Genomic DNA, 25,024 nt, shown 5'->3' with positions numbered 1-25,024 from the left:
AAGCCTCTGAAATGAAAGTAAAGAGTTTGGAGGTCCGCTCCTACTCACCCTTCCAATGTTTCCTGGCCAATGCACCAAAATGTTAGTCTCGTCAATGCACCACAATGTAGCAGTCTCTCGTTGCCCAAGGTATCACCTGAAGTTCTTTGTCTCACGACCAAGAAAATTAAGGAGCGCAGACCCCAAAGATGAAGTTGAAGTGAAAGTTTAATAAGCAAAAGAAGAAAGCACTCCACTGCAGAGAGGGGGCCCAAAAGAGGGTTGCCATTTCACAGCTGAATACAAAGGCATAAGGCACACATTTCTGGTAGCTCCACCCCATCCTCGTAGTGTGCATGCAAGCCCTTAGCTTGAGTTACTCCATGTGGCTTTGTTCCCCTTACTGTGCATGTGTCAGGGGATGGAATTTTCTATTGTGGGCATGTCTAGGCAAGTCTCCTGTGTAGCCTTGTTTTAATGTATGTGGCTGTGGGCATGTTTTAGGCAAGCCCCCCTGTACAAGTTCCCTTATCTGCAGTTTGATTTTTCAGGCTGTTCTTTTGTTTGAAGGAATTTGACTGAGGGCCCACCCTAACTGCCTGCCTGACTAGTTTCTTCCTTCCTCCTCTCTCAATAGCACCTGAATATCAGAACCAGAGAAAGGCAAGAAATATGACAACAGTCACAAATACCACAAGAAACATTTGAAAACCACTTTTTATCCAGTTTTCTCATGGCCTAGATCCAACAGGAATAAGTCCCGTGAATCTAAATGGCCAACTTTAGATAAAGGGCCATTTTTCTTAATTGACTGATTATTCCACTTCTCCTAAATTATTTATAATGAGATGTACTAGCTGTTGTGCAGATTTTGCCTTGACAGGCCCATAAATAATTGAGGGCCCTTTTATTATCTAAAACTATTTTAACCAACACATTTACATAGGTCTCTTGGGCCTCTAAAGCTTGAGCTGTTTTATTTACTATTTGGGCCATAGTCAGGGATAAAAATGTTTAGAAACATGTTTTAGTTTAGAAATACCTAGTGAGGGTTAGAAATTCTTAGTCAAACTAGTGAGATCTGGTGGTCAGTTATTGATCAGATAAAATATGAGGAATTCCCCTCTCTAAGCCATAGTTTCTAAATGTGTGAGAAAAACAAGCAGCCCACACATAGTTCAGGGCCTGGCCTGAACACTAAAGTCTGGTTCATTCACAGAGATATAATACTTGTTTAGTATGGAGAAACAGAGGGAGGCTTTACGACACATCACCCCAGAGTCACAAACCACCATACAGAGGTCAGATGGCATGTGACAGCTAGGTCCTCTGTGATAGGAAACTGGATTGGAACACAGCCAACATTCCCAACACCTGATGGTGAAGGGGGACTGACAAAGTCCTTTCCAGCAGGCCTGTCCCTTGAGGCTTGTAAGGTTGGCAGCAGCTGCTCTAAAAGCTTTTTACTAGCCCAAGACACAGGGCTGAACTTTGCTTTGGAGCCCCTTACCTTTTTCCAAGGAATCAAAACAATTAATAAAACCAGTCCAACACCAATGAATGAAATAGGCCACCAATGAATGGAAAAGTTATCTGTCTTCTCAGTTTCTGCAGAGAGAGAAGGAAAACATTAGCAGAAAACCTACTGGCAAGGGCCAGAGAAACCACACAACTGCTGCTGGGAACTGTGTGGTTGTGTCATCCTCCTCGTCAGAGATTTAACCACCAGCCCTCTGCCACATGTCTCAGCATCTCCATTCCTATCACATACACCTCCATACATCAAACAGTGTATGTAGCGCTTGCCAAAAATATGGAAGATGAACACCACATACCACATAATTGTGCTACCCTCATCTTCAAACCTTGTGTAATACGACACCATCTTCTATCCCTATGTGCATACCACATAGACAACCCCTCGTACCATACATGCAAGGTATATTTCCATTTCATACTCCCCATGGACACACATACCCTCCCTGCATCCCTGCACATGCCATCCACACACACACCTAGCCCTAACTTCCAAGAATAATTCCTCTCTCCCCAGGATCATCCTGGGCCCCATCTGGCATTGCCTGACCACATTCCTCAGTGCCCCCAGTCACTCCCTGCCTTCCTTACTCTTCTCAGCCCCAGGGAGATGCATTTTACCAGCAGAGCCACCCATACCCAAGACCAGAGCTATGACCAAGGCATATGAGCTCAAAAAGCCCCAGCCCACCAGCAGGAGTGGGTCTGCCGTGAACTGTGTTTTAAGGATCCAGTGTGCCTGGGGAAGGCACTGAGCATTTGCAGAACCACTCTACTGTAGCCCTCCCCATCTTGGGACACAGCCCATAAGACAAGACTACTGGCCGGGTGCTGTGGCTCATACCTGTAATCCCAGCACTTTGGGAGGCCGAGGCGGGCGGATCACCTGAGGTCAGGAGTTCGAGACCAGTCTGACCAACATAGAGAAACCCCATCTCTACTAAAAATACAAAATTAGCCGTACGTGGTGGTGCATGCCTGTAGTCCCAGCTACTCAGGAGGCTGAGGCAGGAGAATCGCTTGAACACGGGAGGCAGAGGTTGTGGTGAGCTGAGATCACGCCATTACACTCCAGCCTGGGCAACAAGAGCGAAACTCCATCTCAAAAAAAAAAAAAAGACAAGACTACTGAGTCAGCCTCTACCAGCCAACAGTTTACAGTGGACCTAGAGCCTTATTAGAAGGGCTGCTAGCAGGACTGGTCCCTGGCCCCTGATAGCCCCTTATCCTCAGGGAACATGGGTAGGATACTGTCCCCATTCCCCTAGCAACTGGCAGGTTTCCTATTTCAAGCCATATGGACCATCCAAAACCCTGAAGCTGCCATGAGCTGACAAATAGCCCTGCTCCACCTGATGACTACAGTCACCACTCTCCACCTACTAGACCATCATCTGCCCAGGTGTAGGGACCTAGGCTGGACTGCTGACTCTGGGGCTGAGCTAGGCCAGACTCCAGCTTGGTGCTTCCAGTCCAAGCTTTCTCTGTTTCCCCTTCAGTCCCCAGCTAAGACCCTGGGCTGTGTGGGAATAAGTCTTATGTTATAGTCCCTCAAGGCAAGGAAGAGAAGAAATGTCCAGAAAGACCCTTACCAGAAAGACTGTGCCGAGCAGCAGTCAGGGTAAAGTTGCTCCTCAAGGGGGTATGCAAGGACGCATGCCGTACCACACACTGGTAGACAGTCCCAGGGTCTTCCTGAGAGGAGTTCAGCTTCAAGCAGCTAGTGACATTAAATGTGCCATCCATATTCTTGATGGTGGGACCAGTGATGACATCCTCAGAAATCTCTATGGGATGGGGAAACTTCTGGGTCTGCTTCTCCCATGTTATATTAATAGCCTCTGGGTAGAACCCACTTGACTCACACATATATTTGCCTTCATTCTCTTTCACGCCCACTTGATCCAGAAACAATCTGCTGGCTGGGGAAGCTGTCAGGGAAAAAAAAAATCATACAGAGTTGGGCCCAGCACCCTTTTATCCCCGCCACACTTTATGCTAACTGGCTTCTACCATACCCTCACAGCTATGCATCACTGCTCCTGTAGCCAGATAAGACAAAAAACACAGGATGCCTACTCTTTAAAAATGCTGCAACCATGTCCAGCAATGAGCTGGAGATTTACAATACCAGACTGGGCACTCCTTAAGGGTAGGGAGGGATTAGCTTATTATCAGCCTGACATCTGAGCCATGGTAAGCCTTCAGGACATGTGAGTGACTGAATGCAGGTCAGCTTGGGCTAAATATTCTGGGTATGTTGGTGCCAGTGCCAACCGGGTACTGACATGCTGTGACCACAACTCTCACAGCAATTTTGTAAAGGAGAGTTTTCTTAAGCTGTGTTGTGAAACAGACACCTTTCATAATCTGAGGAAAGCCTTGGAACACTGTTGTGGTAGAGACTGCTAATTGCTCTTCAATTTCCATTCTGTGCATTTTTAGCTGGCCATGACATATCCAGATTAAACCTGTATCACCCAACCTCCACTGCAGGTATGTTTGGTCATGCAAACTCAGGGGTCTAGTAGGCCTGGATTTACGCAAAAGTGGCAAGAGCAACTTCTAGGAAGTATCCTTAAACTAAAAGGATGTCTTAAAAGACTGTCTCTTTCTCTCTCTCTCCTTATTTCCTGCAGAATGTTTGGAATACTATGTGATGACTGGAGATGGATAAGCCATTTCCAAACACAAGGTGGACGATACATACTGAAGATGGCAGAGTGACAAGATAAAAGGATCATGGGTCCCAGATGATCACAGAGCTAGCTGCCATATCTGCCCTGGGCTGGCTACATTAGTGTGAAAGAAAAATAAACTGCCATTTCCAAAGCCACTATTGACTTCCAGGTTTCCCTCTCACATGAGAGGTCATCACTCCCACCCTATAATAAGAACAAAAGCTGAACAAATTGAAAATCAACAACTTTTCTTAGATTCCTCAGAGAATTGAAGTGACAGGGCAAACTGCCACTCAGAAAACTGGAGAAAGAAGGAGATTAAGAAAATTACAGTTAAGATCAAATTACCTCATGCAGAAGCTGCTGGAGTCATAAACCAGTAGAAGTACTTAAGCAGTAACTCCGACAAACTGCTAAAGGATGAGTGTGGACTAGCTTGAGAATAAAAACCTCCTCAGGTCCTGGTCTTAGGGATGCTTACCACACTTTCATGGGTTTTCATCCTCGGGACCCAGTCTTGGGGATGCTATCACACTGTCATGAGTTTTACTTCCAGGAACCCCACCAGATTCTCACAGTAAAGAGCCAAGAAAAATCTCCTCCTCTTTCTGGGGGATGGAAAGAAGTAATCATTTTAAAATACACCTAGATTATTCCCTCCATCTCAAGGGAGGATGTCAGAGCCTTATCTGACCTGAGAGAAGAAAATTAGCCAACTCCAGCTGTCTATAGCCTTTCTGTATTACTTAAGAAGAGAGAAAGAGAAAAGGCTAAGAAACACTTCTGAAGGCCACAGTCCAGAGGCTCAGGCCACTAAAAGAATAAGATTTAATCATAAAAGTATAAACAGATTCTCCTCCAACACTTTACTACCACATCAACAGGGCTCCAGTATAATAACAGAAGATTATAAGTGAGAGAGCTACAAGGCACAGAACCTATTTAAGGAGTTCATAAGGAAACCCAAAGACAATAGGAAAGGAGAGAAAAAAACACTAGAGAAACTGAAGTCTCTGGCACCTATAGCTACAATAAGCATTAAACACAACCCAGCTCCTAGCCAAATTAACATAAAGCTGCATAATAAAAGCCTATTACCTGATATATAATATCTCTCTTTCAACTAAAAAATTACAAGGCTAAAAAATACATAAAAACAAAGCAAACATCAGACCCAGACTCAGGTATGACACAGATTTTAGAATTATCATATAGGGAATTTTAAAAAACTATAATTAAAATGTTAAGAGCACTAACAGAAAGAGCAGATAACATGCACAAACAGATGGATAATATAAGCAGAGTGATGGAAATGCTAAGAACGAACCAAAAGTGAATGCTAGAGCTCAAAATACCATTAAAGAAATGAAGAATGCCTTCAGTGGGTTCAACAGTAGACCTGAAACTGACAAGGAGGCTGAATGCAATGGCTCATACCTATAATCCCAGCACTTTGGGAGGCTGAGGTGGGTGGATCACCTGAGGTCAGGAGTTCGAGACCAGCCTGACCAATATGGAGAAACCCCATTTCTACTAAAAATACAAAATTAGCCAGGGGTGGTGGCGCATGCCTGTAATCCCAGCTACTTGGGAGGCTGAGGCAGGATAATCACTTGAACCCAGGAGGCGGAGGTTGCAGTGACCTGAGATCGTGCCACTGCACTCCAGACTGGGCAACAAGAGCAAAACTCCGTCTCAAAAAAAAAAAGAAACTGACAAGGAAAGAATCAGTGAGCTTGAAGATGTTAATAGAAACTTCCCAAACTGGGCACGGTGTGGTGGCTCACACCTATAATCCAAGCACTTTGGGAGGCCAAGGTGGGCAGATTGCTTGAGGTCAGGAGTTGGCGACCACCCTGTCCAACATGGCAAAACCCCATCTCTACTTAAAAAACAAAAATTAGCCAGCATGGTTGTGCACACCTGTAGTCCCAGCTACTCAGGAGGCTGAGGCACAAGAATTGCTTGAACCTGGGAAGCAGAGGTTGCGTTGAGCCAAGATCCCGCCATTGCACTCCAGCCTGGGATACAGAACAAGACCCTATCACAAAAAATTTTTAAAAAAGAAACTTCCCAAACTGAAATACAAGGAGAAAAAAGAATTTTTAAAAAACCCCAGAATAGCCAAGAACTGTGGGATACTGCAAAAGGTGTAACAGATATATAATGGGAATACAAGAAGAAGAAAAGAGAAAGGAGCAGAAGAAATAATTTGAAGAAATAATGGCTGAGAATTTTCCAAAATTAATGATAGACACCAAACTAAAGACCCAGGAAGCTTAGAGAATACCAGGCATGATAAATATCCAAATATGCCTATCCACGTCTAGCCATATCATATTTCAACTTTAGAAAGACAAAGATGGCCAAGCATGGTAGCTCACTCCTATAATCCCAGCACTTTCAGAGACCAAGGCAGGTGGATCACTTAAGCTCAGGAGTTCGAGGCCAGCCTGGGCAACATGATGAAACACGATCTCTACAAAAAATACAAAAATTAGCCATGCTTAATGGCACCCGTGTGTGGCCCCAGCTACTTGGAAGGTGGAGGTGGGAGGATCACTTGGGCTTGAGCCCAGTAGGTTGAAGCTGCAATGAGCCATGATCACACCACTGCACTCCAACCTGGGAAACAGAGTGGGACCCCATCTCAAAAGAAGAAAGAAAGAAAAGAAAAGAGAGAAAGAGGAAGGAAGGAAGGGAGGGAGGGAGGGAGGGAGGGAAAAGAAAGACAGAAAAGAGTCACAGGAAAAAAAACACACCTTACATATAGAAGAACAAGAACAACACTGGACTTCTTGTCAGAAACAATGCAAGCAAGGAGAGAGTGAAGTGAAATATTTAAAGCATTGAAACTTAAAAAAGAGAAAAACACCAACATGGAATCTTATATCCAGAAAAATTTTCCTTCAAAGGTGAAGTATAAATAAAGACTTTCTCAGACAAACCTTTCACCAATAGACCTGCTGTGCGAGAAACATAAAAAGAAATGCTTTAGTGGGCCAGGCATGGTGGCTCATGCCTGTAATCCCAGCACTTTGGGAGACCAAGGTGGGAGGATCACTTGAGCCGAGGGACTTCAAGACGAGTCTGGGCAACATAGACTCCATCTCTTAAAAAAAAAAAAAATTAAATTAAATTAGCAGGGCATGGTGGTGCACGCCTGTGGTCCCAGCTATTCCAGAGGCCGAGGTGGGAGTATCGCTAGTGCCCAGGAGGTCAAGGCTGCAGTGAGCCATGATCGCACCACTGCACTCCAGCCTGGACAACAAAGTGAGACATTGCAGGAAGAAAGGGAAGAGAAGGGAAGGGAAGGGAGGGGAGGGGAGGGGAGGGGAGGGGAGGGGAGGGGAGGGGAGAAAGAAAGGAAGGAAATGAAGAAAGGAAGAAAGGAAGAAAGAAAGAAAGAAAGAAAAGAGAGAGAGAGAAAGGAAAGAAGGAAGGAAGGAAAGAAAAGAGAAAGAAAGAAAGAAAGAAAGAAAGAAAGAAAGAAAGAGAAATTGAGTCAATAACTAGTAAAAAAAAAAAAAAAAAAAAAAAAGAAGAAGAAGAAAAAAATCACCTTCCAAAAAGGAAAGCACCAGGTTCGGATGGTTTCACTGGTTAATCCTACTAAACATTTAAGGAATAAATAATGCCAGTTTTTTACAATTTCTTCCAGAAAGTAGAAGTAGACAGAGGGAACACATTCTACCTTATTCTACAAGCCCAATATTATCCTACTGCCAAAACCACATAAAGACATTACCAGAAAAGATAACTACAGATCAATATCACTCATTAAAGAAGATACAAAATCCTCAAGAAAATATTAGCAAATATAATCCAACAATACAGAAAAAATTACATACCATAACCAAGAGAGGCGTATTACACATATGCAAGGCTGGCTTATCATTCAAAAATTGGTTAATGTAAGTCATCATATCAACAGGCTAAAGAAAAAATTATATGATCATACCAATAATGCAGAAAAAGTATTTGACAAAACCCAACACTGATTCATATGAAAAACTCTTAGCAAACTAGGAATAAAAGGGAAACTTCCTCAACTTGCTAAAGAATATCTACCAAAAAATAGCTAATATCATATTTCATGGTTAGAAAGTAAAATCAGAAATGGGCAAGATGTCCCTTCTAACCACTCCTGTGCAACATTGTAATGGAAGTCTAAGCTAGCATAACAGGACAAGAAAAGGAAATAAAAGGTATAAAGTTAGAATGGAAGAAATATGAGGCCTGGTACAGTGGCTCACACAATGTAATCCCAGCACTTTGGGAGGCCAAGGCAGGGGGATCACTTGAGCTCAGGAGTTCAAAACCAGCCTGGGCAACATAGTGAGACCTCACCTCTATGAAAAATAAAATAAAATAATGGAAGAAATAAAACTGTATTTTTAACAGACAGCCTGATTTATGTAGAAAAATCTCAAGAGTTGGCCAAAAACAAAAACAAAAAAATCCCTAGAATGAATAAGTGATTAAAGCAAGTTGCAGGATACAAAGTTAATAAGCAAAAATCAATTACTTGACAGGAATGAACAATTGAGCAACTGGAATTTGAAATTAAAAATATAATACCATTGGCCAGGTGTGGTGGCTCACATCTGTAATCCCAGCACTTTGGGAGGCCGAAGCTGGTGGATCATTTGAGGTCAGGTGTTTGAGACCAGCCTGGCCAACTTGGTGACCTGTCTCTACTAAAAATACAAAAATTAGCCAGGCGTGGTGGCGCATGCCCGTAATCCCAGCTACTCAGGAGGCTGAGGTAGGAGAATTGCTTGAACCCAGGAGGCAGAGGTTGCAATGAGCTGAGATTGTACCACTGCACTCCAGCCTGGGCAACACAGCGAGACTCTGTCTCAAAAAAAAAAAAAAAAAATGTCAATTTTTCCCAACTTGATCTCTAGATTCAATGCAATCCCAGTCAAAATCCCAGAAAACCATTTTGCAGATATCAACAGATTCTCAAATTTGTATGGAAAGAAAAAACCCAGATAGCTAACACTATACTGAAGAAAGGCAACAAAAATGAGGGACTAACACTACCTGACTTCCAGACTTACTACTAAGATACAATAATCAAGATAGTGTGGTACTGGGGAAAGAAGAGGGAGATCAATGAAACTAAACTGAATAGGGCAGGGTGTGGTGGCTCACGCCTATAATCCCAACACTTTGGGAGGCTGAGACGGGGGAGATCACTTGAACTCAGAAGTTCCAGACCAGCCTGGGCTACACGGCGAAACTCTATGTCTACAAAAATACAAAAATTGGCTGGGAACGGTGGCGCAAGCCTGTAGCACAAGCTACTCGGAAAGCTGAGATGGTAGGATTGCCAGGGCCCAGGAGGCAGAGGCTGCAGTGAGCCAAGATTGTGTCACTGTACTCCAGCCTGTATTAAAAGAAAAAAAGAAAAAGAAAAGAAACTGAATAGAAAGCCCAGAAATGGACCCACACAAATATATTCAACTGATCTTTGACAAAGAAGCAAAAGCAATTCAATGGAGAAAGGACAGTCTTTTCAACAAATGATGCTGGAACAATTAGGCGTTCATATGCAAAAAAAAAAAAAAAATACATATAGAATGTAGACACAAACCTTACACTTTTCACAAAAATTAAAGTAAACTGCATCATAGACCTAAATGTCAATGGTAAAACTATAAACCTTCTAGATGATAACACAGGAGAAAATCTAGGTAGCCTTGGGTTTGGTGATGAGCTTTAGGACACAATGTTAAGAGCATGATCCATGAAAGAAAAATGTAGTAAGTTCGACTTTTTAAAATTAAGAACTTCTGCTCTACAAAAGACATTGTTAAGAGAATGAAAAGACAAGCCACAGACTGTGAGAAAATATCTGTGAGACATCTATCTGATAAAGGCTTGTATCCAGAATGTACAAAGGACTCTTAAAACACAACAATTTAAAAAATGAGCCCAGTTAAAAAATAGGCAAACAATCTGAACAAACATCTCATCAAAGAAGACATACAATTCCCAGTACTTTGGGAGGCCGAGACACGCAGATCATTTGAGCCCAGGAGTTCAAGACCAGCCTGGGCAACACAGCAAAACCCTATCTCTACAAAAAATACAAAAATTAGCCAGGCATGGTGATGTGCACCTGTAGTCCTAGCTACTTGGGAGGCTGAAGCCTGGGAGAATCACCTGAGCCTGGGAAGTGAGCTGTAATCACACCACTGCACTCCAGCCTGGACAACCAATGAACACACAAAAAAAGAAGACATACGAATGGCAAGTAAGCATATGAAAAGATGTCCAACATTATGTCATTAGGGAACTGCTAATTAAAACAACAAATGAGATACCACTATATACTTATTAAAATGGCTAAAATCTGGGCTGGGTATGGTGGTTCATGCCTGTAATCCCAGTACTTTGGGAAGCTGAGGTGGGCAGATCATCTGAGGTCAGGAGTTCAAGACCGGCCTGGCCAACATGGTGAGACCCCATCTCTAGTAAAAATACAAAAATTAGCCAGGCGTGGTGGCAGGCACCTGTAATCCTAGTTACCTGGGAGGCTAAGGCAGGAGAATCGCTTAAACCTGGGAGGTGGAGGTTGCAGTAAGCCAAGGTCACACCACTGCACTCTGGCCTGGGCAACAGAGCAAGACTGTCTCAAAAAAAAAAATCTCAAAAAAAAAAAAAAAAAGGAATTGCCAAAAAGCACTGTACTCTAGTAGATAAAGTTGTTTCTTATCGGAGTACAGGTTAATAATTAATTCAATAAACAGAGGATGGTGGGTACAGGTTTCTCACTGTTGGAGTGGGAGTTTACAGATGAGCAAGAGAAGGAAACTAGAATGATCTATGTGGTGATGGACTAAAGTTGGAGACATCAGTAAGAACAAATGTTTAATGTAATATAGGTACAGATGGTTACACATAGAAATATTTGTAGATATGTGTATATGCAGAGGTTAGTACGCATACATGTATTTCTTTGCTCTGTTGGCTGAGACGGTCTAGAATCAATGATACCTCAGCAGCAAAAAGTACACTTACTGTCCAGGTCTTGGTTTCTAAGATCATTTTCCAATAAAAGGAACCAAGGTTTCTTGGAGTATTGGTTGGTTCTAGGACTAGAACCAGGAAATATACAAGAGAGGAAATATACAAGATGAGTCTGGAGCACCTTATAGTGCCAAAATGTAAAAAGTGCTTAAAATCAAACAAAATTCTTGATATGGATTTGCCAAAAATTAAATAAAACAAAAAATAAAATAATAAAACAAAACAAAATCTTACAACGATTGGGGTATGTCAATGTGACACAAGAGCCAAGTGAATGAGCTCCCCGTGGCCAAAGCTGGAAAAATTTGAGAAAAAATAAAGTAGTATTGCATTATAACACAAAGTATAAAATAAATATCCTTGAGTTCTTATTGATATCAATGATTGAATAAAGTCATAAATGGGAGAAAAGATTTATATCTCCCATGCAGAAGAATTCTTTAAAAAATTATGTAGATACTCCACCTCCAACGAGGAAGAACATAAGTAACCCCCAACCTTAAGTGTGGGCTGCACAGAGTGACTTCCTTTCAAAGAGTACAGTATGAAAATAGGAGGAAGAGTAACTTTTCAGTAGAGAAACCAGACAAACACTACTTCAACTAGATGGTCAAGGTCAACATCAACAGTCATAAGTCATGTGATTTGATGTGATGAAAATGGCAGTTTACCTCTGCGATGTTCCTCCAAAAACCCATAACCCCAAGTCCAATTATGAGGAAAACAGCAGACAAATCCTAACTTAGTGACATCCTGCAATATACCTGACCAATACCCTCACCAAACTGTCAAGGACATCAAAAATAAGGTCTAAGAAATTGTCACAGCAAAAAGGAGCCTAAGAACATATAACAATTAAATGCAATGTGGTATTCTGACAGGATCCTGGAGCAGAAAAAGGACATTAGGTAAAAACTAAGGAAATATGAATAAATTACAGACTTTCATTATAATAAAATGTCAATATGGGTTCATTAATTATATCAAGGTACCATACGAATACAAGATGTTAATAACAGGGGAAATGGTATGCAGGGCGAGAGTGATATGAGAACTCTCATACTATTTTTGCAATGTTTCTGTAAATCTAAAACTGTCCTTAAAAAAAGTCTATTAATGTCTTTAAAAGCCACTGTTGGCCAGGCATGGTAGTTCATCCCTGTAATGCCAGCACATTGAGAGGCCAGGGCACAAGGATCTCTTGAGGCCAGAAGTTGGAGACCAGCCTGGGCAACACAAGGCCCCATCTCTACAAAAATGTAAAAATTCGCCAGGCATGGTTGCATGCAACCGAGGTCCTAGCTACTCAGGAGGCTGAGGCAGGGGGATCACTTGAGCCCTGGAGTTTGAGGTTACAGTGAGCTATGATTGTGCCATGCTCTCCAGCCTGGGCAACAGAGGGAGACCCTGTCTCCTATGTAGACCCTTTATATAGATATATAAAGCCTGGAAGAACAGTGGCTATATATACGGCCACTGTCAGTTGGCCGTATATATAGCCACTGTCACTGTTATTCCTCTGTCAGTTGCAGAGGAAGTGAATCCTAATTAATATGCCTCTCACTCCCAAAATTACTATGGACAAAACATTCAAAGTCTTATGTACAATTATGGAGGGCCCATGCTGGGCTGAATTATGTCCTCCTAAAATTCTTATGTCCTCCCAGAATTCCCAGTATCTCTGAATGTGACTGTATTTAGAGATAGGTTCTTTAAAGAGGTAATTAAGTTAAAAATGGGGTTATTAGGATGGGCTCTGATCCAATATGATTGGTATCCTTATAAGAAGAGGAAATTAGGACACAGATATAGGCACAAAGGAAAGACCATGTGAAGACACAGGGAGAAGATGGCCAGAGAAGAGAGGCCTCAGAAGAAACCAATCCTGCTGATGTCTTCATCTCAGACTTCTAGCCTCCAAAAGTGTGAAAAATAAACATCTGTTGTTTAAAGGCATCCAGTCAATGGTATTTTGTTATGGCAGCCTTAGCAAACTAATACAGCCACCAAGCTCATCCATGTATTATCAGACCATTTTATAATACAGGAAAGTGGAGCTCAAAGAGGTGTGTGGGTTTTGTTGTTGTTAACCCCAACACCATGGGAACTGTAGGGCACTGCCCCAAGACACTCACCCACAACTTCAAGCTGGACTGTTCCCTGTGCCTTCAGAGGGGTGACCACCACCTCACATCGGTACTCTCCTGCTTCCTCCAGCTGGATTCCAGGCAGCCGCAGTGAGGCGTCCCCACTCTTCAGCCTCCATGGAGACACAATGGCTCCAGGTCGGAATGCCTCTTGGTGATCTCCAAAAAATTCAAAGACTTTGACTTCTTTGTCAAACGTCAGACTCTTCCAAAACCAGGTGATACCCATAGACGTGATGTTGAGGGGTTGGGAATAAAAGATATTGCAGAATATGGTGACATTGTCATTTAGGGGTGTGATCTGAGTCCCCCCTGCCATCATCTCTACTTTCAGATCACCTGTGGCAATAAGAGGACACAATGTTCAGTTTACCAATGTATGAACATCTTTTTGAGATGTGCTATGGACTGAATGCTTGAGTCCTCCAAAATTCATATGGAGGCCTGACCCCCAGTGTGATGGTATCTGGAGGCAGGGCCTTTGGGAAGCGATTAGGTCATAAGAGGAGAGTCCTCATGAATGGGATTAGTGCCCTTACAAGAAAAGACATGAGGCCGGGCACGGTGGCTCATGTCTGTAATCCCAGCACTTTGGGAGGCCGAGGCAGGCAGGTCATGAGGTCAGGAGATTGAGACCATCCTGGCTAACATGGTGAAGCCCCATCTCTACTAAAAATACAAAAAATTAGCCAGGCATGGTGGTGCACACCTGTAATCCCAGCTACTCGGGAGGTTAAGGCAGGAGAATTGCTTGAACCCAGGAGGCAGGGGTTGCAGTGAGCCGAGATCATGCCACTGCACTCCAGCCTGGGTGACAGAGTGACACTCTGTCTCAAAAAAAAAAAAAAGAAAGAAAGAAAGAAAGAAAAGAAAAGAAAAAGACAAGACATGAAGCTGGGCCTGGTGGTTCACACCTATAATCCCAGCACTCCCAGAGTCTGAGGCCAGAGGATCGCTTGAGCCCAGGTGTTCCAGACCAGACTAGGCAATATAATGGGACCTTGTTTCTACAAAAAAATAAAAATAAATTAGCCCAGCATGGTGGTTAGCACTTGTAGTCCCAGCTACTTGGGAGGCTGAGGTGAGAGGATCCCTTGTGCCCAGAAGTTCAAGGCTGCAGTCAGCCGTGATAATGCCATTGCACTCTAGCCTGGGTGACAGAGTGAGACTCTGTCTCAAAAACAAACAAATAAATAAATAAATAAGAAAAGACATGACAGAGAGATATGTCTCTCTCCACCACGTAAAGATACAGCAAGAAGGTATCCATCTATAAACTAGAAATGAGGCTCTCACCAGAAACCAGATCATCCACACTTTCCTCTTGGACTTCCCAGCCTCCAGAATCATGAGAAATAAATTTCTGTTTAAGCCACACAGTATATATCTGTTATGGTAGCCTGGCAAGACTAAGACAGGACATTTTTCCATTTCATTTATTTAGATTTTAAATTTCTTTCAGCAATATTTTACAGTTTCCAGAGTATATATTTTGTTTCTTTCGTTAAATTTACTCATAAGTATTTTATTCTTTTGATGCTATTGTAAAGAGAATTTTCTCTTTTTTTTGATGTTTTCCTATTTATTTATTTAGAGATAGGGTCTCGCTGTGTCACCCAGGCTGGAGTGCAGTGGTGCTATCACTGCTCACTGCAGCCTCCACCTCCTGGGCTCAAGTGATCCTCCTGTCTCAGCCTCCCAAGTAGTTGGGACTACAGGCACATGCCACCATGCTCAGCTAATTTTTTCATTTTTTGTAGAGATGGAGTCTTACTAAGTTGCCCAGACTGGTCTCTAACTCCTGGGCTCAAGCAATCCTCTCATTGCCTCCTCAAGTATTGGGATTACAGGTATGAGCCACTGCGACTGGCTAGATGTTTTCCATTTTAGAACAGTAGGTTGCTAGCAAGTTTACGCTTATACCTATTCCAACAAAAAGTGCAAGGACAGTTCAAAATATTACATTTGCTATTTCAAAGAAGAGTACAACTCCAAAGAAGTCAGACTCATTACTAACAATGTAGAGCTAGACATCTATATTTAGATAAATGTCAGAAACCGAATTCCCCTTGTTGCCATCAAACATGTCCTTTCATTAGTCACATCCAACATATCTAAATAAAGTTTTCAAAATTAATGTTAACAAAAATGTATCCAAAAACCTGCCAACTTACTCAAAGATTTGTGCAAGTCTATTTTTTAAAATAATACATTAGGGAAACGCGGTGACAAGCTTTCTGTTCTATGTATCAAAGCAAAAACAGACTTGACCTACAAAATGAAGATAGGGTCAACTGTAACCAAAAAAACAGTATGCTTCCCCCTGGTGGCCAACCAAGAAATGGAGAAACCAAGGATACGAAACAGCCAGGCCACCTAGTTGTATTGTCACTCTTAAAAACGAAAAGTGACTACCAAAAAAAAAAAAAAGAAGAAGAATTGGGGGGTCGGAGAGGGGAAAATATCAAAAACACTAACATGTGCTTAAAAGGAATACAAACCTGAGTGCCAGACTACATAAATTTAAAAGATTTAAATCAACAAATCAAAATTTAGAAGGCAAATTTGGGAAACCTCGTCTATTTTAAGAGCGCCCAAGCGCTCACCCAGGACCTCCATGTATTTTCATTTAAAGGTACAGAGTTTAGTACCTTAACAGCTTAACAGCATTCGCCTTTTTCAAGGACTAGATCCTTGGAATTTTCTGCAGTCTTATTTCCAAGGAAAAGCATTTATGCATTTATCTTTTCAAATCAACTAGTGGTATAACCTACATAGAGAACCTCCAGTTCTAGAGCTCTCCAACTAGGGAGGACTGTTAACTACAGCTTTACAAATTGCTCTTTTCAACTTCATTTCTGAAATAAAACCTAACGTTCTTTAAAACATTTTCTATATCAACAACCTTTAAAGACAGTCTCATACAAAGACGGGCTAGAATCTCTTGCATTAAAATCTGAAGAATTCCTTTGTATGACTGGATTTTTTTTTTTTCTTGTACCACTTTAAATTTGCTTCCACACAGAATAGCAGCCAGGGAAACAGATGCTCCATCCTAAGGTGTAGGGATTTCTTGTAGGCGGAAATGATTTGTTAGGCGAAAGCTTCCGAAACGGTTTTCCATTTCACAGTCTCTTCCGGTGCCAAAGTCCAGCACCAACGCCTGGTTCTGGGGTCCGACCCTCATGCAGCCGCCGCCGCGCTCCTCGTGGCTGGACGAGCCGGAACTAGCTTCCCCCAGGAGCTGCTGCTGCTGCTGCTGCCGTCACTGGGCGCCGCCGCACAGCCAAACGGCGTTCCTCCCTCTCCGCTTCCCTGAGAACTCGCGGCCCTTCTCCACCACCACCAGCATCCGCGGAGACCGGACGAAAGTGGCGGGGACCCAAGGCCCCTGAGGAGGGGCGCCGGGCCCGGGAGGGGGCGCGAGACGGGCATGGGACCGGGTGGGCGCGGCGGCAGCCCCCTGGCGCCACTTCGAGCTCTAGGGGACCCAGACTGATAGAGCGCGGAGGCGCTTCCAGACCGCAGCGCGGAGGCGTTTCCAGACCCCGGAGGCGTTTCCAGACCGCAGCGACAGGCGTTTCCAGACCGCAGTGACAGGCGTTTCAAGTCCGCAGCGCGGAGACAAGCGCAATTTTGGCTGTCCACTTCACCGCCCACACTTCACTCGGAACTGTCTTATTTTCACATTGCTTATTGCAAATGTATAGAAATACTATTCACTCGTTTTTATTTCCACTTCCCTCTCCCATCGGGCAGCCATTCTAAGGTGTTTAACATGTAAGTTTTGTTCTCTTTAAGGCTGTATCTTCTGTTTCTCAAACTGTGGAAATGGTATTGTATTGTATGTCCACTGTTTACTTGGCTCTACGCCTTCAACATCCGTTCACGCTGCTCGGCAAGCACCAAGGGCGTGGTGTGAAGCTGCCGCCAAGGTCTCCACGGTGAGGTCCACACGCGGCTCTCCTCCACCTGCAGTGACTCGGGGCGCCCAGAGCGCGCCTCCGGGATTCCTATGTTCCACCTCCACCACCCGGCACCCAGGAGCGTATTTTGGCCAGCCTAGTAAGGGTCAAGCAGCATCTTGTTGTTTAATTGCCATTCTTCTAGTTAGAAATGAGTTTAAATATCTCTACATACGCGTTTCAGCCTTTTAGTCTCCTGTTTAAGTTAACGCAGGACAGGCCCATACGAGTTCCCAAAAAAGCAAGAGAACGTTTGAAGGTCACCACAAGATCAAAACACTCCCCTCCCTCTCTCAGTAAAGACCTAACTTAGCAAAGCCAGGAGGACCCACTGATACGCGGATGAATGATTTTTCCAATTTACCGATTCCCTGATTTTCTTCTCTCCTCCGGCCCCTCGGATGGTGCGAGAGAGGCGCCAAATACCGAGGCACCAAACGCGCGACATCCAAGGAAGCACCGTTTCCGCTCTCACAGGTGTCGACCCTGCACAGGGCAGGCCTTCAATGTAAACCTGTTGCATCGGGGACTCCGCTTCTCACAAAGGAGGGACGCTTGAAAATAGAGCCCCCAGGCCGGGCGCGGGGGCTCACGCCTGTAATCCCAGCACTTTGGGAGGCCGAGGCGGGTGGATCACTAGGTCAAGGAGACCATCTTGGCTAACACTGTGAAACCCCGTATCTACTAAAAGTACAAAAAATTAGCCGGGCATGGTGGCGGGCGCCTGTGGTCCCAGCTACTCGGGAGTCTGAGGCAGGAGAATGGCGTGAACCTGAGAGGCGGAGCTTGCAGTGAGCCGAGATCGCGCCACTTCACTCCAGCCTGGGAGACAGAGCGAGACTCCGTCTCAAAAAAAAAAAAAAAAAGGAGAAGAAGAAATAGAAAAGAAAATAGAGCTCTCAGCCCCCAGGAAGTTGAGGTCCCCTGGCGGGACGCTAGGGAGCCGACCCACGAGGACCCTCTGGCGCCAGGAGCCCCCGCCCCAGCCCACCCCAGCCGCCCCCTACCTGCGGTCGTCAGCGCCCACAGCAGAATCAGGAGCGCCGCGCACGTGGAGGCGGCAGCCCTCCACGCCATCGCCGCAGCTGCTGTTGTGTTTTTTTTTTCGCCGAGTGGGAGCAGGCGGCCGGGTAGAAACCAAGGGCAGGGGGAGACCTCTGTTGCGTAAAGAGTTGACGGAGACACAGCCGGGATTTCCAGCCGGCGCTTTTGCACATCCCACTTCTTCAGATCCCTTCGGCAACTGCAAAGTCGCCTGGATTTCCCAGGTTCGCACTGCAGGAAGCCAGGCGCGTGACAAGCCCCACCCGCGCCGCACTTTAGCCCGGGGGCGGGCACCGGCCGGGGAATCCTCCCTCGCCTCCGCCCGCGGCACGAGGTTGCGCGGTTACAGCCCCGGTGCCTCTCGCGAGCGGCTTTGCGGTCCAGGACTCGGGGCATCCTCTGGGTTCGCTTAGTAAATTGAGACCGGGATCCAAGTGGCCCGGGGCGCTGCTCTAAGGAAGATGCTGACCGCAGTCGGTGATTGCGAGAGCAGGTGCACGCGTCCAGAGCGACATCTTACCGTTGGCGCGATAAACTTACATTACTTTAAAAACCAAAAACAACAAAAATTTAGCATTACTTAAGTCGAAAGGCAAATTAAATCCCCAGGACAATTCAGTTAAACGCCTGAAGGTGGCCCTTAATTTCCCATTTCTACTAACCAAGAAGTGGCTTGCGACCTCCTGAAGCAAACCCAAATATTCTCATTCGGTGATTAAGTTTTACCACCTCTAGACCAGTTTTTAAATCAATTTAACCGCAAAGTTCAGAACCCAAGTGGCACAGTAAATGTGTGTGCATTTATAACGCAGAACCTGCATTCTTTCCCCAGCAACCTGCATTCCATTTGTCTCATTGGCCCTACTGCATTTTTCCTTCGCATCATTAAAAAGGATGTAATGTACAGAAAAGCACAGACAGACCTAAACTCCAATGCCAGCCATGCCATCTGCTGATTATGACAGTGGGTAAGTGACCTCATATCCCCAGCCTGTTCACATGTCTCTAAAACTGAGAGAGTAAAAGCTTCCTTTGCAGGGTTAGAGACACTGTCACTGACTAAGCAAATAGTCACATTCTCACTTATCTGCAGAACAGAGTGCATACATAGAGAGCTCAGAAGTGAAAGATGCGCAGAGTGCCCACAGTGGCAGCAACTAGCTGAGGGGCCTTCAGATCGCAGCCTTCCGGACCACCGTTATAACAGGTAGAGATATGCAAGGTTAAGTCCAGCTATTGAATTTTTAAAACCTAAATTACACCTCTTCTCAACCTCTGCCTCCTCCAAGGAGCCTTACCTGAGGAGACATCCTTGTCTGGTATTAGTGACATCATTAAATAACATTCCCAATGGAGGTATATGACGACTGCTTATACATGCCCAGAATAGTGATTCACAAAGTTGTGACACATACACATCACCCTGTAGAAATTATCAAATTACTCTTTTGGTAATTTTTACTGTTTTGGTAATTTTTTGGTACCCTTTTCATTCTAAAGGGTAAAACCGGCAGGTTTCTCTATTTATATTTCATTAGAATGAAAAGTCATTACCTGTGTTTTCGTTTTTACCAATATCACGTCTATTTGAACATGTCTTTTTTTGTGTGTGTGTGTGAGACAGAGTCTCGTTCTGTTGCCCAGGCTGGAGTGCAGTGGCGTGATCTCAGCTCACTGCAACCTCTGCCTCCCAGGTTCAAGAGATTATTGTGCCTCAGCTTCATCCTCCCAAGTAGCTGGGATTACAGGTGCCTGCCACCACACCCAGCTAATTTTTGTATTTTTAGTAGAGACAGAGTTTCACCATGTTGGCCAGGCTGGTCTTGAACTCCTGACCTCAAGTGATCCGCCCACCTCAGCCTCCCAGAGTGCTGGGATCACAGGCGTGAGCCACCACACCCGGCCTGAACATGTCTTTTAATGCTTTTGCCAACTTTCCATTCAACCCTAAAGCACACAGCAGATACCTCACGATGCTTCTCAAACAAAATAAGCATATATTCTCAGGAATTATTTATGGAAAACTCTGACTTTCTGTGTTCTTTATTGGTGCACAGCATTGAGACACGGTATTCAAATGCTGGTTGACACTGAGGTCATTTATATGACACATTGCATCCAACTTGCTGTTGGAATATCACATACAATTTTGGAACCATATTGTAACACATATTGAAAATATCCAACAAGTAATCAGAATGGTAAATAAGGGACATTCACTCAAAGACATGTATCCAGGGACAGTATGGCAGAGACTGCTATTTGTCAACCAATATCTGTTTTCCCCTTTTTCCTTGAAAAAGGCCTCCAATATTTTCCTGGGCACAGGGATCAATAAAAGACTGCATTTCCTAATCATTCTGGAACTAAATGTGACCGTATGACCAAGTTCTGGCCAAAGTAATATAAATGGAAATGTTCTGTGTGACTTCTGGGAAATGTCCTTAAAGAGAAGGAAATGATCTTCTTTTCCCCTTCCTTCTTTCTGACAGCAGGATAGCAGATGTAATGCCTAGAGCTTGAGGAGACATCTTGCACCACAGTGTGGAAACCATGCACTAGGACAAAGGGACAGCAAAAGAGAAGGGTTCTGGGTCCCTGATAACTCGTGAAACCTCTACCAGCTTTAGAAGGACACCTCTGGACCTGTGGAACATAAGAAACAAAGTCAGTAAGCTACTCTTATTTAAAATGTTCTCATTTTCAGCAGAACCTAATCCTAATCACTACAAATGAGTAAAGGAGCTGAGCCCATTTTGTTTGGAGTAGCCTGGGGGTTTAAGAAGTGGTACCAGTCTTGTAAGTCTCTGAAAAGCTAACACCTGTGTATGTGAGTACACATGTTAGGTGATGTTCTTGAAGGCAAAAGCAAGTTGGAGAGAGATTTTGGCTCAGTATAAGAAAAGCTTTCTGCTGGGCGCGGTGGCTCACACCTGTAATCCCAGCACTTTGGGAGGCCGAGGCGGGTGGATCACCTGAGGTCAGGAGTTTGAGACCAGCCTGGCCAACATGGTGAAACCCTGTCTCTACCAAAAATACAAAACTTAGCCAGGTGTGGTGGCAGACGCCTGTAATCCCAGCTACTCGGGAGGCTGAAGCAGGAGAATCACTTGAACCCGGGAAGCGGAGGTTGCAGTGAGCCGAGATCAATGCCATTGCACTCCAGCCTGAGTGACAAGTATAAGACTCTGTCTCAAAAAAAAAAGAAAAGGAAAGGAAAGCTTTTCTATTAAAGGAATGGGACATTTCAAGTTGCCCCCCAGCAACAATTTATTGAACTCTGCCAGGCACAATCTAGGAGTGACGAATTCAGAGATGGCTAAAGCACAGTCCTTAGCTTCAAAAATCTGTCTAGGCCAGGTGTAGTGGCTTATGCCTGTAATCCCAGCACTTTGGGAAGCCAAGACAGGAGGATCACTTGAGCTCAGGAGTTTGGAATCAGCTTAGGCAACATAGTGAGACCCCATCTCCACAAAAAAAATCAAGATATTAGCTGGGTGTGGTGGTGTCACCTATATTCCCAGCTATTTGAGAGGCTGAGGTGGGAGGGAGGATGGCTCAAGGCCAGGAGGTCATGGCTGCAGTGAGCCATGGTTGCACCACTGCACTCCAGCCTGGGTGACAGAGTGAGACTCTGTCTCCAAAAAAAAAAAAAAAAAAACACAAAAACAAACAAAAAACACCTCATTCTAGACCATTGTTGTTCCAAGTAGCTGTGCTGAAGGACTCTTTAAAAGTGTCCAACCTGGCCAGGCATGCTCCACTTTGGGAGGCAGAGGCAGGAGGACTGCTTGAGGGCAACAGTTCAAGACCAAGTGGCCAACATCGCAAGATCCTGTCTCTATTATTTTTTCTTAATTCTAAAAAATAAAAGTAAAAATAAAAAATAAGTGTCCAACCCACGAAGAACTGTCATTTTGTGAAATAAAAATGAATTACTAGAGAAATGAAATAAAAAGACATAAAAATCCAAGCCCTCAATTTTTATTCTTAGATTCAAAAGACATAAAATTATTTTTGAATTGCTATAAAAGTTTCCAACAGCATGAGTAATGTTGGTTGGCCTTCTCACCATTAGGTAACAGCCAGGCATAGACCAGCACCAGTCACAGACCACACTGTGAGAAAGACCAGTCTAGACAAATGCAGATTGAGAGCCATTCTATAAAACAAATGACCTGTACTCTCAAAAAATGTAAATGTCATGAAAGACAAAATACAACTGAGGAGCTATTCCAGATCAAAGGAAATTAAAGAGACCTTACAACAAAATCCAACACACAAATCCTGGATCATGAAAAAATTATTATAAAGGACAGTATTGAGACAGTTGGTGAAATTTGAATACGGACTATGTGTTAGATTAATAGTATTGTAACAATGTTAAATTTCCCAAATTTGATAATTATATGATGGTTATGATTTAAAAATCTTTGTTCATAAGAGATGCTCACATATTTAGGGTAAGGGATCACAATGTTTGCGGCTTAATTCTGAAACGCTTCAGTCAAACAAAGAATTGGACAGAAAGAGTGAAAGCAAGGTATACTAGAATTTGTGAAAGGAAAATATTTTGGGTCCCCAAAATCACTAAGGAAAACTCAAGATGAAAAACTGCTTAGGGCAAACCTGTCTCCTGTTGCCCTGTTTCTATTCAGTCACTCCTCTGCTCACGGAGATAGATGCATATCTGACTTGCCTCCTTTGGAAAGGTAGAAACTCAAAATGGGAAACTCAAAAGAACATAACCCTTTGTGTATCACCTGTGACCTGGAAGCTCCCACCGCACTTAGAGCCTTCCTGCCTTTCCTTCAGGTTGTCCTGCCTTTCCAGGCCAAACCAATGTACTTCTTACATATATTGATTGATGTCTCATGTCTCCCTAAATGTATAAAACCAAGCTGTGCCCCGACCACCTTGGGCACATGTCGTCAGGACTTTCTGAGGCTGTGTCATGGCTGTGTCCTCAACCTTGGCAAAATAAACTTTTTAAACTAACTGAGACCTGTCTCAAATTTTCGGGGTTCACAAATTCATTATACTATCGTTGCAATGATTTAATTTTTTTTCAAAATAACAAACACATAACAAAACTAAATGCAATGTGTGATCCCAGATTGGATCTTAGCGCAGAAAAAATTTATAGTAGGATAACTGGCAAAATTTGCAGATTAGTTTATAGAATTGTATCAATGTTAATTTCCTGATTGTAATACTTTTACTGTAGTTATATAACATGTTGATATTTGAGGAAGCTAGATGAAGGGCATATGGGAATTCTTTATACTATTTTTGCAAATTTTTTGTAAGGCTAAAATTATTTAAAGTTGGGCAGCTAGAAAGTCCTAACACCCAGTCCAGGACTTTCCACTATACCAACATCATGGACTCTGTCAGTGTGCTATCTTATTAAATGGTTCTTGAATTTAAATGGAAATATTTATTTATCATACAACACTGAAGGGTAGGGAGTGTGGCTATAAATGCTCTCAATGACATCTAAATGCTTATTAGACTCTTCATAACATCAGCCAGGTTTCCTTTCCATTATGGATTCTCTAATGATGAAAAAGAGTGAGGTGCTTTTCCACATGATTTACCACTGGTTCCCAAACTTATCTGCATATTAGAATCACCTGGAGATGGGACCCAGGTACCAGTATTTTTTGTATCTCTTAGGTGATTCCAATATGCAGACAAGCCTGGAAACCACTGTGATTTCCACTTCAATGCTATCACTGGAAGACTTCAAGCAGGAGGTGGATAACCACTTACTAGCCATGCTGGAGAAGGGGTTCCTTCATTGGAAGATAGTATCTAAGGCCCTTACTCAGGCTCTATGACTCTCTAATGTTGGTGTTTTACAAATAATCCATTCTATTAACATTGTCAAATCTTTTTTCCCAGAAAATTACAACAAATATTACATATTTTTCTAATTTTACTTTTAATATAATTAGAAATAAACCTATACAAACAATGACTAGAACAATATTTTCCAAAAAATATTGCACTGGAAGAATTTTTACAACATATATTTATAAAATGAATTCAAATGTAACAAAAATTATATAAAATCTCTGTTTTTCTGATTCTCTATCAAATTAAAATCCAATTATTTATTTATAGTTTTAAAAATAGGCCAAATATCTAAATAAGCCAAGAAAAAATAAATCTAAGTAATCTTCAAGCTAGTAGAACTTTTTCCAAAATTTAAAAATAACGTTTTCAGCCCCATATTTATAAAAGGTTACTTTTCTTTTTTTTGAGACGGAGTGTCGCTCTGCCACCCAGGCTGTAGTGCAGTGGTGCGTTATCGGCTCACTGCAACCTCCGCCTCCCGGCCTCAAGTGATTCTCCTGCCTCAGCCTCCTGAGTAGCTGGGATTACAGGCGCCCACCACCAGGCCCGGCTAATTTTTGTATTTTTAGTAGAGATGGGGTTTCACCATCTTGGCCAGGCTGGTCTTTAACACCTGACCTCGTGATTCACCCGCCTTGGCCTCCCAAAGTACTGGGATTACAGGCGTGAGCCACCGCACCCAGCCAAAAAGGTTACATTTTTAATTCAACATTTAAATTGAAAAATTTTCAATATTCTCCCAATAATTAGTAATAACAAATAAAAGCTC

General features: G+C 43.3%; 1 protein-coding gene across 7 annotated transcripts in view; it reads right to left on the bottom strand.

Moving 5' to 3' along the window:
• The window catches only part of NCR3LG1 (natural killer cell cytotoxicity receptor 3 ligand 1), a 39,318-nt gene that overhangs the window by 6,404 nt on the left and 7,890 nt on the right, over positions 1-25,024 (bottom strand). Inside the window, exons 1-5 of one of the 7 annotated variants that reach the window (XR_008537815.2) lie at positions 18,357-18,937; positions 13,373-13,723; positions 3,108-3,446; positions 1,490-1,587; positions 49-235 (exon numbers count right to left, since the gene is read on the bottom strand). Coding sequence is in view for 6 of the 7 variants with exons in the window: in XM_063783859.1 (XP_063639929.1) it covers positions 1,250-1,587; positions 3,108-3,446; positions 13,373-13,723; positions 18,357-18,789 (1,461 nt within the window). In the remaining variant the exon portion in view is untranslated. Of the gene's footprint in view, positions 1-48; positions 236-1,150; positions 1,588-2,359; positions 2,617-3,107; positions 3,447-13,372; positions 13,724-16,035; positions 16,164-16,289; positions 16,399-18,356; positions 18,938-25,024 lie in introns of those variants that run through there. The other 6 variants (XM_054661264.2, XM_063783859.1, XM_063783861.1 and 3 more) reach the window with 6 other exon arrangements.

Source organism: Pan troglodytes, chromosome 9, assembly GCF_028858775.2.
Source record: "Pan troglodytes isolate AG18354 chromosome 9, NHGRI_mPanTro3-v2.0_pri, whole genome shotgun sequence".
NCBI lineage: Eukaryota > Metazoa > Chordata > Mammalia > Primates > Hominidae > Pan > Pan troglodytes.
Note: the sequence above shows the minus strand (reverse complement) of the source record. Positions and strands in the feature narration are given on the sequence as shown.